Source organism: Eptatretus burgeri, chromosome 16, assembly GCF_056783735.1.
Source record: "Eptatretus burgeri isolate ZD-2024b chromosome 16, Ebu_testis_v1, whole genome shotgun sequence".
Lineage (NCBI taxonomy): Eukaryota > Metazoa > Chordata > Myxini > Myxiniformes > Myxinidae > Eptatretus > Eptatretus burgeri.
This window is the reverse complement of record NC_140976.1, coordinates 9,913,049-9,928,048: the sequence shown is the minus strand read 5'-3', so window position 1 is coordinate 9,928,048 and position 15,000 is coordinate 9,913,049. Positions and strand designations below refer to the sequence as shown.

Genomic DNA, 15,000 nt, shown 5'->3' with positions numbered 1-15,000 from the left:
AAAATGGTCAAGTTTAGCACGAGTAGGTCTCCTGTGTCAAATATGATAGAAAGGACAGGAGACCTATTAAGAGTTGCATGAGTAAAATCACAGAATTTGGATATGTAAGAAAAGTTTGGGAGCAGATAAAGCATCTGCAGCTTGATGGGATACTGCTCACCCCCTCTGACCTAGCTCCCCTGCCTCACACCTTGCTGAATCATGGCCTTGAAGTTCTATGGAATCTCCCATGATGAAGCTGAATCTATGGGTCTATCACTTTCCAATCACAGACAGCTCAGTGGTCTCTCTGTCTTCTACCACCTCCTTTCTGGTCATGCACCTTTCGCTCTTTCCGTACGCTGTTCCCCACCGCCCCTCCCAGGTTTCTGCAGGGCACACGCAGTCCACCACCAACACCATTCTGATGAAACGACCTAAATCCAGGATAACTGTTCACCTGCACTCATTCGTGCTTCCTTTTTCCCACCGATAGAACCAACTTCCACATGCTCTTCAATGTCATTCTTCCCTCCAGGTCTTCAGGAGCACTGTTCTTCAACATCTCCAATCGTCCCCAATCCAAAACCATGATCTTTTCTACCCCCACATCCCCCATTAATGCTCACCCTCCCCCAAAGCCCTTTCCCACAAATTTCCAGTTGTTTTTTTTTTCCTGAGAGTTTGCTAATGTATCCATCTTGTCTACCCCCTGCGTCTTCCCCTACCGCTCGTTCTTATCAGCATCCCTTGTTTGTCCGTCTCCATCTATTTTGTCCCTCAGCCCTGATGTTGGCATTTCCCCCTCTCTTTCTGCTGTTCCTCTCTTCCTTTCATGTTCTGTTGCTTCCTGATCCATTTTTGCCATGCGTTGATCATAACTACCAAGTTTGATGAATTTCTGAGCAACCATTTAGGAACAGATAGCATGACGGACGGATGGACGGACAGGTCGAGACGATTACAACACCCCCCTCCCCCACCCTCCTTTTTGAGGGAATAATGAATATTTTTTTGAAGAGCAAGGTGTGATTGACATCGCCCTGTACAAAGTCAGAGTGAGTGCAAAGCATGTTTGTGTAATGACCAGACAATGTTTACATTTGTGTGGTATTGTTTTGTCTTTGTTAATCTCCGATTCCTTGCCTGTTTCTCATTTGCCATGACGTGTAACTTTGCAGGTGTGTGGATTTGGAATGTTGTGGATAATGGCATGGATCATTGTATGCTCAGTGTGTGCAGATGGTAGGACCTACACTTGGCAGAAGTGTAGGGAGGCAGGTGTTTTTAACTGTCTGAGAACCCAATGACTAAAGCTTTTCAACCCTTAACGAGTAAGAAGTAACAGAGGATGGATGGGAGGGAGAGTTATGGGAGATAACACACACACACACACACACACACACACACACACACACACACACACACACACACACACACACACACACACACACACACACACACACACACACACACACACACACACACACACACACACACACACACAAGAAACAGGACAAGTCAATCAATTTATAAGGTGAAATCGAAGCCCAAAGCTAATGAGAATCCTAATTTTTTTTAACAACTATAAAATTGGGACCAAGGACCTAGAACTACAAAATGGCTGCTGAAAGTAAACTCGAATTGGAAATAAGGCAAGAAAGATTAAAATAATAATAAGCACGTTTCAAAATAACCCAAAAAGATTATATCGTGAACTAGGGAAACAAGCGAAATGTGTCAAATCCACCCCCCCCCCCCCGGCAGAGAAAGATAACCTTGAAAATTTCTGGAGAGGAATCTATGAGGAACCAAAAGGACACAACAAAGAGGTGGATTTGATCCAAAACTTGGAGGGGATAAAAACATCATCAAAAGGAAATGCCTCTCATGATATTTAATGAAGAAGAAAAACAAGTAGGAGGTACATTCAAAGTACACCGTCCCCATGCCAAATAAATGACAAATCATCCAGCACGTGACATTGCCACCGTGCAGCACGTGGATACGGAATAGGGAGGGAGTGGTGTACTTCTGAGGTGAATGTGTACAAATGATAAATCAAAAATACTCTTTTATAGCCAAATCACTTGGTCAATGTCGTGTCCAAGTATCGGCTTCCGAGCTTAAAAGGTGCCCGAGATATTGCCAGGATGAGAAATAAAATAAATAATTAATAAATCGATAATAATTAAGAAAATAATCAATTAATTGATCAATCAAAAAAAAATTTAAAATACAGTTTTTGCCAAAGTACATATTCACCGTTTTCCCCCAAATTTCAGCTTCCTAGCTCAAAGGGTGACTGAGATATCATCCAAACAAACAAACAAAGAAAGAAAACAAACAAACGGAGTAAAAACTGAGTACTCCCTTCCTTTGACGCCTGGAGATGACGCCATTCATCACCTGAATATGGAATTGGGAAGGAGCGGTGTACAAAAAAAGCAACTTGCAAAAATGCCAACCTTTAAAAGACCAGGCCCAGATGGAATTCCAAACATCCGGTTAAAGTAACTCGATGCTCCACACAATAACGACGCTTGCTCACAGTCGGCAACACCATCCTCATCCCAAAATCTGAAGAAACCCAACGACCTCACAAGTATAGACCAAAAACATGTCAACCAACAATGTACAAACTTCTGACGGGAATCATAACAGAAATGATGTACCATCACCTACCACAAGGATGCCAAGAGGCAGAACAGAAGGGTTGCAAGAGAGGAAGTTACAGAACAACAGACCACCTACTACTAAGCAAGGCCAGACAAAAATTGCAATATGAGAAGAACTAAATTATCCACAGCATGGATAGACTACAAAAAAGCTTTTCATGGTGTCCGACATACATGGATGATAAAATGCATGCAACTGTACAAGATCAACCACCAAACAATCAAACTGATAGAGAAAGCAATGGAGCTTTAGAAAACCACATTGATACTGCAGCACTCAGAAGGAAAGATTTAAATATTAGGGCTGAAGATACGTTGAAGGATCTTCCATGGAGACAGCCTTTCGCCCCTCCTGTTTTTCCAAGCCCTGGACCAACTGAGAAACCTTACAAATGAGCAAGGACATTGATACACCCGATATCCAATAAGATAACTTCCAAAGAGAGAAGAAAGGTGACACTTTGACTGTACATGGATGATTCAAAACTCTTTGCACCAACCACTGACAAATTGGCAGAACAACTCAAATTAGTGACATGGTACTCTGACGACTTGCCCGAGATAAATGTGTCAAGTGCACATTCATGCAAGGATCAATCAACAAAAACGGACAACATAAAAATTGACACAAATGCAACAATACAGGAGCAAGACAAGAAAGCATCATAAAAAATCTCAGAGTAGAAGAGGCCAGAAAGTATGTTACAAACAAATGTGCAAAACAAATACCAAAGAACACCTGTGTAGAACGAGGCTGATTCTGAAAACATACTTTTCTCCAAGGATCAAAATCAAAGCCATAAACCAACTCGCAATGCCAGTATTCCAGTATAGCTGCAGAAAAAATAAATGAGCCACGATCAGAAATCAATAAACTGGATATCAACAGAACGAAACTCCTCACCATCCACAAAAATCAATGCATCCTGAGAAGGAACTTACCAAGATGAGAAGGAGGTAGCGGCCTCATGGAGCTCAACCAAATGCACAGAATGACAACTGTAGGATTGGCTGAGTATGTGAAAAGTGCAACAGACTACCGAATCCAATTTGTAAGTAAACACGAAGACAACAAACCAGAGAAGGTATCCCTAACCCATCCATCCATTCATTGGGACTATACTCTGTGCAGAGCGTTGGTGCTGCCTAAGCAGTCTCCTCGGCTATTGGACACAATCCTGGACGGGTCACCACTCCGACACAGTATACCAGCAAGCTGGCACACATTTTGCTGACCTCGGAAAGATGACAGGCAGGGTCAACCCCACCTGGTATTGATTCAACAGCCGAGTGGGAGTTGAACTCAGGATCCTTGCATCCAAAGCCCACCACCCTAACCATTAAGCCAATACCAGACATATCCCAAACCCACCTAGAAAAAAATCTTTAAAGACAGGTGCGAATGGAATATGTCACACAAGAAACCGAAACAACAACTGCAAAAAGGACAAGAAAAATGTAAAACGAAATATCAACAGATACACTCCAACAACTGGGAAAACAACAAAAGAGCAGGGAGGTATTAAAAATTAAAAATTAAAATAAATAAAAAGAGTTGGACAGATTGGGGATAGACAAAGAAGGCTCTTTGGAATGGCGAAGATGAGGTCAGCTCAGCTGAGATGAAGAATAAATCATTATTAATGCCCAAGACCAGGGGCACTACATGAATGGCTTCGAGAAAATGTCAGGACTGAGCAGATTGGACAAGTGTAGATTTTGCAAGGTAGAAACAAAGTATGAGCCACCTCCTATCAGGGTATAAAAAAAAACTCATGTCAAAACAACTGTGCACACAAAGGCACAACAAGGTATGGAGATTAATCCACTGGCACGTCCACAAAAATTTCAATATCCCAGTCCCAGAAGGCTCATGGAAACATGAACCAAAATAAATCGCTGAAAACAAGGAAGTAATGCTCACACACAACCTTCATTGATCCCATCGAGCGTGAACATAGAAAACAAAGCATTGCTTATTTAGGTGTCAGTACACAGAGACTTTGGCCTAATCAACGCAGTTATCAAGAAAATGACCAAATACCAAGATCTCAAAAATTAAGTGAAAAGATCTTGGAATCTGAAGATCGCCAAAATTGTACAAGTGATAAATTGGAGCAACGCGAATGATGAAGAAGAACCTTACAGAGTTCTTGAACACCATCCCTGGGAATACTACTGCAAACTAACTACAGTTGGAAGCTGTCTGGGGCTCGGTGAAGATCCTCAAAAGAGCCCTCGGAACAAAATTTTGAAAAGAAAAAAACTTCACAAATTGGTCCATGAACCACGATCCTTATTGAAACGGAGGTGGATAATTCGAGACCTGGGAGGACTCCGTTCCATCTTCTGAACCCGCATATGGAGATTACAACCAACGACACACACACACACACACACACACACACACACACACACACACACACACACACACACACACACACACACACACACACACTAGAATAATGACCTGAACTTAATATTGCCAAGATAGACATGGCAGAAAAGTGTATTTCTGCAGAACACGGCAAAATCGGCACGATCCATGGCGGAGTATTAAGGGAATTAGTAAATTCCATGTGTTTGTGTTTATGACACAAACACCTACAGATATACTTTGGTACATCAAGGTGAACTTATGAAATGGACCACAGTGACTGTTAAGCCTTCATAGGGTCAGTCACTCTTGCCATCTTAAATAGGAGTTCCCTTGCAAGGAATTTCAATGCAGGAGGCCATTAAGGCCCATCAAGCCTGCACAATGGTTGCCAACCGAGGTTTGTTTATCCATGCTCTATCAGTTCTTAAATGCTGAGCATCAAGCAAGGAAACATCACGCAACTTTTTTTAGTTTTGCCCCGAAGGTGTTGCGAGACTATTTCAACGCCCATGTCAAGTATTTTGGTGATAACTTTGACGTTATAGATTACATGGTAGGGCAGCCATATTATATTATAGGAAAAAACAATTTGGGCATCTTCTTCAAAACTGCTCAAAGAAAATAATTCAAACTTAGCACACATAATCAACTCCCATGGAGTACATAAGGTGACAACAAGGACATCGTTAGTGAAGTGGTAAAAAAATCTCGCCAAAATTGGATGAATCGAAATCCTGATCGTAAAAATCTGAAACTTCATTTATCCGATACACGACCCTGCTGTGAGTGAAGAATTAAATTTATGACGTCATCAGTCACATGGTCTGGCAGCCATATTGGATTGAAAACAGAAATGTGAAGAATCTTCTTTTCCAGAACCACTTAACAGATCGATGCAAAACTTCCAATGTATGATCGACTAGCCATGAGGAATATATTTTGAATTTTTTTTTTTTTCATATTCATCTCCATTGACCCAATTTAGGCTTAACGTGCACAAAAGTGGTTGTTAAATGTCCTAATAAATCAATCAATAATCAATAAAGCTGCAGATAATGGCAATGTACGTGACATAACAGGGTGCACGGATGATACGGGTATATGGGCCATAATAATAGCATGTTCAGTTAACAATGGTATCTTTGTTCAGATTGAGCACACGAGGCAAGACTATGAACTCGACCGAGTGCCACTCTCGTTACAAAAAAAAGTCTTTGGTGGGACTCAACCGGGATTGAAACTGCTGACCTCCCAGACTCAGAGCGGACACTCCAACCGTTACCCAACCAAATGTGGGTTGACCACAAGTGAGTAGATTTGTTTGCCACGGACTCTATAACCTCCTGGCATACAGATTGTTGAACCTGCATTTTCTAACATCTACATGTATCACGACTACATAAATGCTTATGGCAAAATCTGTTAAGGGTACGATACAGTCAGGAGGGCCAAAGGGATTTTTGAACAATGAGTGAAAGTTCACACTGCCTGGCTGGTAATATCGCCTTTGCCATTTCACGACTTCAGACGATATTACCCAACCAGGCCACATGAACTGGCACCTCTAACAGTTCAACATTCGGAGAAGGAAAATTATTTTAAAGAACCCCTTTCATGTCCACGATAAGCTCCAAATAGTGCGGTTCCAAGCAATCACAGCAAAGTTAAACAGCAACAAAACAACATAATTGTGACACAAATCTGAGGAAAGCACAGTGCAATTGCCAATTTGGAGGGTTTGATGCTAATTGAACATTTGCATCAAAACAACTGGTGTACCAAGGTCAAAACCCGAGTGCCGGTGAACCGCGGAAGCCAAAACACGGGTGTTCCACACAAACAAAGTGCTCGACAAACCGGTGACTCTTGCAGAAGAGCAGGAAAAATGAATTCTGTACTTCACTTCACAATGACATTTGTTCTACCATTAACATTCAGCATGCCCCGTGAGTACAAACCGACACAACCGTATAAAGGTGAATACCACGTACCCCATGCAATTTGGTAAGGCCTGGAAGAGGCAAAGTCTTTAAACGAAACAGAAAGCAGGGATAAGGAATTACAACCTGGACAGGCTGTAAATAACATGGAACACAAGGCTCGCTGGTGTTGGAGACGGGCAAGGACGTGCGAGGAATCGCGTGTGCCACCATCGCTTTCCTGGCTTTCCTCAACCGTTTTGCTAATGATTACCACTCAATGCAGGAATCTCACGTGAAAGCTTGGAACTAGGGCCTCGTGAAACCAGGAATCTCACGGGAAAGCTTGGAACTCGGGCCTCGTGAAACCAGGAATCTCACGGGAAAGCTTGGAACCTCACGGGAAAGCTTGGAACTTCACGGGAAAGCTTGGAACTCGGGCCTTGTGAAACCAGGAATCTCACGGGAAAGCTTGGAACTCGGGCCTCATGAAACCTTGGAACCTCACGGAAAAGCTTGGAACTCGGGCCTCGTGAAAACTTAGAACCTCACGGGAAAGCTTGGAACTCGGGCTTCGTGAAACCTTGGAACCTCACGGGAAAGCTTGGAACTCGGGCCTCGTGAAACCTTGGAACCTTACGGGAAAGTTGGAACTCGGGCCTTGTGAAACCTTGGAACTCGGGCCTCATGAAACCAGGAATCTCACGGGAAAGCTTGGAACTCAGGCCTCGTGAAATTGAAATGGTGAACTACGTCATTTTTCTCAATTGACGAAGATCACGATGTTGCGAATGTGGGTGAAAGGAAAAACAAGAAGCGTACGGATGGGCTTGTTCCAACACGAGGGTCGAATATAACAATGAGGGTTTCACTTTCCTGGAGAGCTGCCAAGCATACATGGGTTCCATGGTGGTGCTTGCCATGTGAATCTACGATGGTGGACGGTATTAGAATCATGCGATCGGTTACATGGTGTTCAAGGTTCTCGAGTCTTCGTGGTCGAAACCAAAAACAAAAAGTGTATTTTACTTTCAAGTAGAAGCAAGCGTTCGACCCATACTCATTAAGAATGAGCTCATGTTACAAGGGAAGAGAATAAGTCAACCACAATGAGTTGACTCGCAACACATGGAGACGAGACCAGGTGTGGAATGCAGATTATCACTCCCTGAAGGTCGGTAATGAGCCGGCTGAGTTTTTACTGACAATACAAAAATGAAACAGTTGCTCTCCTGAAATCAACTCGACTTTATAAAGTTTAGAATTCCAATATATATATATATATATATATATATATATATATATATATATATATATATATATATATATATATATATATATATACATATATACATATACATATATATATATACATATACATATATATATATATATATATATATATACACATATATATATATATATATATATATATATATATATATATATATATATATATATATATATATATATATATATATATATATATATATATATATATATACATATACACATATATATATATATATATATATATATATATATATACATATACACATATATACACATATATATATACATATATACATATACACATATATACATATACACATATATACACATATATATATATACATATATATATATATATATATATATATATATATATCAACTGGAGTTGTTCCATCAAGTTGTGTCTGACTTCTGGTGACATTTTTTAATCAGATTTCTGCAAACATCCCAATCTTGCACTGCTGCCTGAAGCTCTGGCAGAAACAGCTTGGTTGCAGCCTACTGTACCCAAAGTGCCACCACACTGTACCCCAAACACAGTAGATGTAATCATGGAGTCCAAGTACCGATATCACAATGAATGCAACTCGATGGTGTTACCAAAACAACCAAGTGTTCTGTCCTTCCTTCTGTGTTACAAGTTAACTACTTAACCGCACAGTGAACAATCTTGTTCTACCGGTTAAAATGTCAAGTAAGTCCCTGGCATAACCCATGGGTATACACTAGAAGTGGTACATAACGTTGAAGCTCCTCATGACACGAAATGAAGGTTGGTGAGAAAACTGGTTCTCAGATCCCGGTCATAACCTACGCCGTGCACCTAGCACAAGTGTGACATATACCGTGACAAACTTAAGATACAGTACACCATCTAGTCACCGTCCATATCAACAGAAGCAATGCAAGTGTGAGATTAAAGGGAAATATATACGCAGACACTTCAAAGGAGCCGTACCAAGGCTCAGGCCAAGAATACTAATGAAAGAATGGTTCACACACACACAAGCTGAACCCAGGTCGTGTTATAGCAAACCTGCTGGACCTGGCACTCACCTGGGAACAGACTATGATCTCCTTCCCGCAATCAGCGAACGCGCCTGTGTATTACATCAACAAGCTTGTAATTATCGGTGTACCGAAACCCTGCCCTTAGTTCCAGGCCCACCCTCACTCTCAGCAGCTCCTCCTGTTTCAACACCACGCCCCAAGCAAATGGACAGGCGAGTTTCAAATATATATATATATATATATATATAAATAGATAAACCACACCCTTACAAACTGCTGAGCCAAAGCAGGGCTGGTGTGTGTGTGTGTGTGTGTGTGTGTGTGTGTGTGTGTGTGTGTGTGTGTGTGTGTGTGTGTGTGTGTGTGTGTGTGTGTGTGTGTGTGTGTGTGTGTCTAACTCACAGTACACTACAGACAGACATTGAAGCCTGTTTTTTTTCTGGCTAACCCCAAAGATCCCAATCACGTTCTAAAGTTTGGGATCAGTTCAAATGAAACGTTTTGTTCACATTGGCAAGCTTTCACACTGGGATGTTTCAGACAAGCTTAAGGTAACAAGCATGTGAGTGTTGTGACAAGGGGAGGATACGACAAGGGTAACGTTTGATGGAATAAAATAATACTCTTAAACAAACAGCACGTGCAATGACAAAGCAAAGGAATTCACGGAACCAGTCAATGAACACAGCACGACCAAATCATTACAACTACGTGATTGACCACATGTGCAAACTACAACTGCTATCGTGTGTGTGTGTGTGTGTGTGTGTGTGTGTGTGTGTGTGTGTGTGTGTGTGTGTGTGTGTGTGTGTGTGTGTGTGTGTGTGTGTGTGTGTGTTTTGTATTAGTGGCACATGTTTTGAATACCTTGCAATTTGTTGGTGCAATGTCAACGCTGCGATTAAAGGCCAAAGTGCAGTGACATTGCCTCGGCAAAAGTGAGTGTTCCACCCAGTGTTTAAAGGGCCTTCGTTTTAGTGTCATTTCTTCACCAATGCTTGTTCACATCAGGGTGTAATTGCTCTTTCTTTAGGCAAGCTTTTGCAATTCCACATTACAACTAGAACCTCTGCGAGGCTGAAGTTCGCTGAACAGTTTACAATATGCATCCCAATGATCGGCAGGATCTAGATCCGGACCTCAACCAAATATCGAATGTGATTGTTCTCATCACCCAACCAACTTATCAATCTAGTTTGTCATAACTCATCCGCAACTTTCGAGATATTGGGCTTTAGTACTGTATCGTCTTTTGGCCCCATCTCTCAATGTATAAAAATAACTTCAAAGATAAAAATCTGGATCTTCACCAAAATTGAATCAATTTGACCTTGTCGGATACCCAACTTGTTCAACAAATTTCGTGCGAATCCGTCCACGACTTATTGAGGTACCGTGTTCACAGATGGAGAAATAAATACACAATCAGGAGTGAAAACATATCTCCGTCCACCTTCGGTTCCACCTGCACCCATTTATGCAGTTGTTACCTCTTGGTATCTGGATTAAATTGAAAACCTTTCACATTGTAACACACACACACACACACACACACACACACACACACACACACACACACACACACACACATACACACACACACACAACTGAAATTAGTGAAATGATACTTTGACAACATCCAAATGGAATTTGGCCTTCATAAACATGACAAGTGCACATTCGTACAAGGTAATGGACAACATAAAACAACCTAGATACAACAATAAAGGAGTGAGACAACGAAGCATCATACAAATACCTTGGAGTAAAAGAAGGCCACCAAATATGTCATAAACAAGTGCGCAAAGCAATTACCAAAGAATACCTGCGTAGAACGAGGCTACAGAAACAAAATCAAAACCATAAACCAACGAGCAGTACCAGTGTTCCAATACAGCTGTGGAATAAAAAACTAGCCTCAAGCAGAAATCAGAAAAATAGATATCAGAACAAGGAAACTCCTCACGAGCCACAAAATGTTCGACAAAAATCAATGCATCCCAAGAATGTACCTGCCGAGGAAAGAAGGGGGATGGCGGCCTATTATGGAACTCAATCTAGTGCACAGAGCGATGATTGCAGGATTAGCAGAGCACGTGAAAAGTTCAACAGACCATCGAATACAATTTGTACACAAGCATGAACACAACAAGCCAGAAAAGGTATCTCTCACTCACCTTGCAAAAACAGGTGTGAATAGAAGATGTCATGCACCAAACTGATACAGCAACAAATACAGCTGCAACGATTGCAAAGAAAGACAAAATAAAAATACAAGACGAAATATCAACAGATATATCGTGACAACTGGGAGAAAGACAAAAGAGAAGGTAAGTATATATATATATATATATATATATATATATATATATATATATATATATATATATATATATATATATATATATATATATATATATATATATATATATATATATATATACACACACACACACACACACACACACACACACACAGTAGACTAGGCGCAAGTCGTCACCATCGGGACCGAGAAAAAAGTGACGACTTAGAAATGTGACGACTTACGCATATGCGAACATTCATGATGACTGTGGGGTGAAGGATGAAGTCGCGCATGGCCTGGACACATACGTGTGAGAGCCGGCTATTGTACCAAAAGGAAAACACAATCCTCGGGGCATAGGTGGGGGTGAGTTGGTGAGTTGGAAAGTGATCAAGCAAAGATGGAATTCATGAATCAGTTTATGAAAAGTAAAGATAATGAACAACTGTAAGACAACTCATATACCATCGGTGTTGGTATGGTGACAAATTACATGACACACAGTCATCGTGGTGATGATTACCACTCAATGCCTATTTGTAAATGAGTGCGGTAATGTACAAAACAAGCCAATATAAAACCATGATCGGACTTCAACAGTCAGCTCGATCGATCCTTTACTCCTTCGCGAAGTAATCCATTATGTTTGACTGCCTCAAACTCTTGGGCATCAGGTGCATGAGAAAGGACTCAAACCGATCATTGTATTCCATGATGTTGTCTGGGCAATCCTCCACCGAAAGACAGTATCGGCCGAATATTTGGCCGAATCGGCCGAATATTTGGCCGAATCGGCCGAAACCGAATATTTGGCTGAGCCGACATTTGCCGAAACCAGATGATGAGTGCGTCATCGACATCTTCAAAGGACACACATTTCACGCGTTTCACACTTACCACCGGCCTCGCGATCTTCTCCACTTGTCCAAATATCTTGCCCTTATTCTTCAAGATATCGTTCAATGTCTGCCGTTTGATGTCCAACTTCTCAGCTATGGCTGTTTTCTTCATCAGTGGGTTTGCCTCGCAAAACTGGATAATGTCGTATTTTTCTTGGTAGGTTTTAGTTGTAAGCTTACGCTTAGTCGCTATTGTCCTACCTGCAGTGCGATCAATGTGTGTACGCAGTTATAAATAGCCTATCACTGGCGGTGTAAACCAATGAGCGAGCATCACGATTCCATGAAATCGGTCTTCTCACGAGCCAGCAGTTCCGTGTGACGAGTTAGGAGTGGTAATTTACTTGCGTTTCCATTACGCGGGAACGGACAACATCTGACGACTTAGACAAAGTGACGACAGAGATGACGACTTACAGAGGTATGACCCTTTATTCAAAGGGATTTAACATGAGATAAATTCGGGACTTTTTGACGCTGCCGACTTAGGCGAAGTGACAACTTACACGCTGCCGACTTACGCCTAGTCTACTGTATATATATATATATATATATATATATATACATATATATATATATATATATATATATATATATATATATATATATATATATATATATGAGTTTGACAGACTGGGGAAGTACACTGGAATGGCAAAGAAGAGATCAGCTCAATTGGGATGGAGAACGAATCATAATAAATGCCCAAAACCAAGGAAATTATACCAATGGCTTCAAAAAAAACACAATGGTGGGACTGAGCCAATCAGAAAGGTGTAAATTTTGCAATGTAGAAACAGAAAGCCCGAGTCACCTCCTATCGTGATGTCCATAACTTTTTGAGATATCTTGTTATAATACATCGTTCATTGCCCGATCCCTAACAACATGAGCAGTCGCACCAATAGTGAAAATGTTTTCTCAATCCGACAAGCAGTTGCAGAGAAAAAAACGCGAATGTTCTGTGCGGACAAACAAACAGACAAAGAAACGGACACAAATGCAATACCCTATCTCCTCTAGCAAGGGTAACAATGAACAAATTAATTTAACAATCATAACATTGTTTTAATATTGATATCTTCTGTGTGTTTATATATATATATATATATATATATATATATATATATATATATATATATATATATATATATATTTACAAGTATATTGGTGCGGGTCAGGGGTTGGGTGAGAAGAACACTCGGGAGGAAAGCTATCTCGGTTCCCACCAGACTCCCCAGAATTGTAGGCCGTCGCACATGGATAATTCCGTAACGCGGAGGATCGCTTAACAGATCGTGGACACCAATAACTCAACCGCATGACCTAGGGTCCTTCCGTCTATGGGTTAACCGGGTTACCTAATTGATCACGTGATTTAATTACCGGGGAACACGCCCTCGGTACCCCTTGTCCGAACCGGATCACTTTACCGGATCGGATGCAACCGAGCGACACTGCCAAGGGCATACCGAATAAAAGGAACGGGTCGTTGGGAATAAAGTCCCGGCTAGTCTAGGATTTGGACCATGCTGGATCAATGAAGGAAAAGACAAAAACGAGCAGGGAACATTTCTAATAATATATTTACAATCGGGCGAGGAAAAGTATGTGGTACAATCAATAGATTTATTGGGGTGTGCAAGCAGAGAAAGGGAAGAAAGGTGTGGTGCGGCAATAAACAAAAAACTTATGAAAGCGGACGGAGCAGACCTAACCCGAAAATAATAATAACAATAACAATGATAATAATAACAATAATCTTCTGCAGGCTTACTTATATAGACAGGCACAGGCCACACACACGCACACACACAGACACAGAAAACCCGATGAAGAGGAGGTATTGCAGCAAGACAGGAGAGGAGTTGAGGCTACGGTCTCTCGGTAGCTTTGTATAATTGATTGCCCTCTCGTTCCCCCCCCTCCCCGCGCCGTGCGGGGGGCGAGGAAAGTCAGTCTTGGCTCGGGGCCAGGGAATTATTCCCCCAAAATCAGGCCCCCACCTTTTTTCACCTTTGACCTCTGGCTCAAATCGCACCTCCCCCATGCCAAAGCGCGGGCGTTTTGGGCAGGAGATCTTGCCGGGAGATATTTAAGCTGCCACTCCGCTCCTTTCATCCGTCCCGCGGAGATCGTGACTGCAAGGTGGTCGTTGAATGGCGAGTGGCGAAGGTGTGGTAGCGTAGTTGTGGAAGGTGGCGTCGTGGTGTGAATGGCGTGATTGTTGGCGTCGTGTAGTGAATGGCGTGATCGTTGAGATGTTGGTTGTGGCGATGTTCGTTGTTGTTCTTGCACCAAATTAACGACAGCAAAAGAAAAACGACTAATTGAAGAATCGCAGCCCAAATGGATCACATATATATATATTCCCTCAAACAACAAGTTTGGGCTAACTACACATGAACTTACTGATATATCTCACCTGAGGACCCTTTACGGTGCAATGCGAATTTCCACAACCATAACACTATTATCGGTCTTGATTGAGGGATCGCTTGAGGAAGGTAGCTCTGTACTGTCGATGCTCATGTGG

The 15,000-nt window shown here is 41.6% G+C and overlaps 1 protein-coding gene across 1 annotated transcript in view; it reads right to left on the bottom strand.

The window, feature by feature from the left end:
* The window catches only part of LOC147010484 (afadin-like), an 80,507-nt gene that overhangs the window by 48,194 nt on the left and 17,313 nt on the right, over positions 1 to 15,000 (bottom strand). The window contains exon 6 of the mRNA XM_085860365.1: positions 11,438 to 11,499. Within this exon, the coding sequence (XP_085716491.1) occupies positions 11,438 to 11,499 (62 nt within the window). The remainder of the gene's footprint in view (positions 1 to 11,437; positions 11,500 to 15,000) is intronic.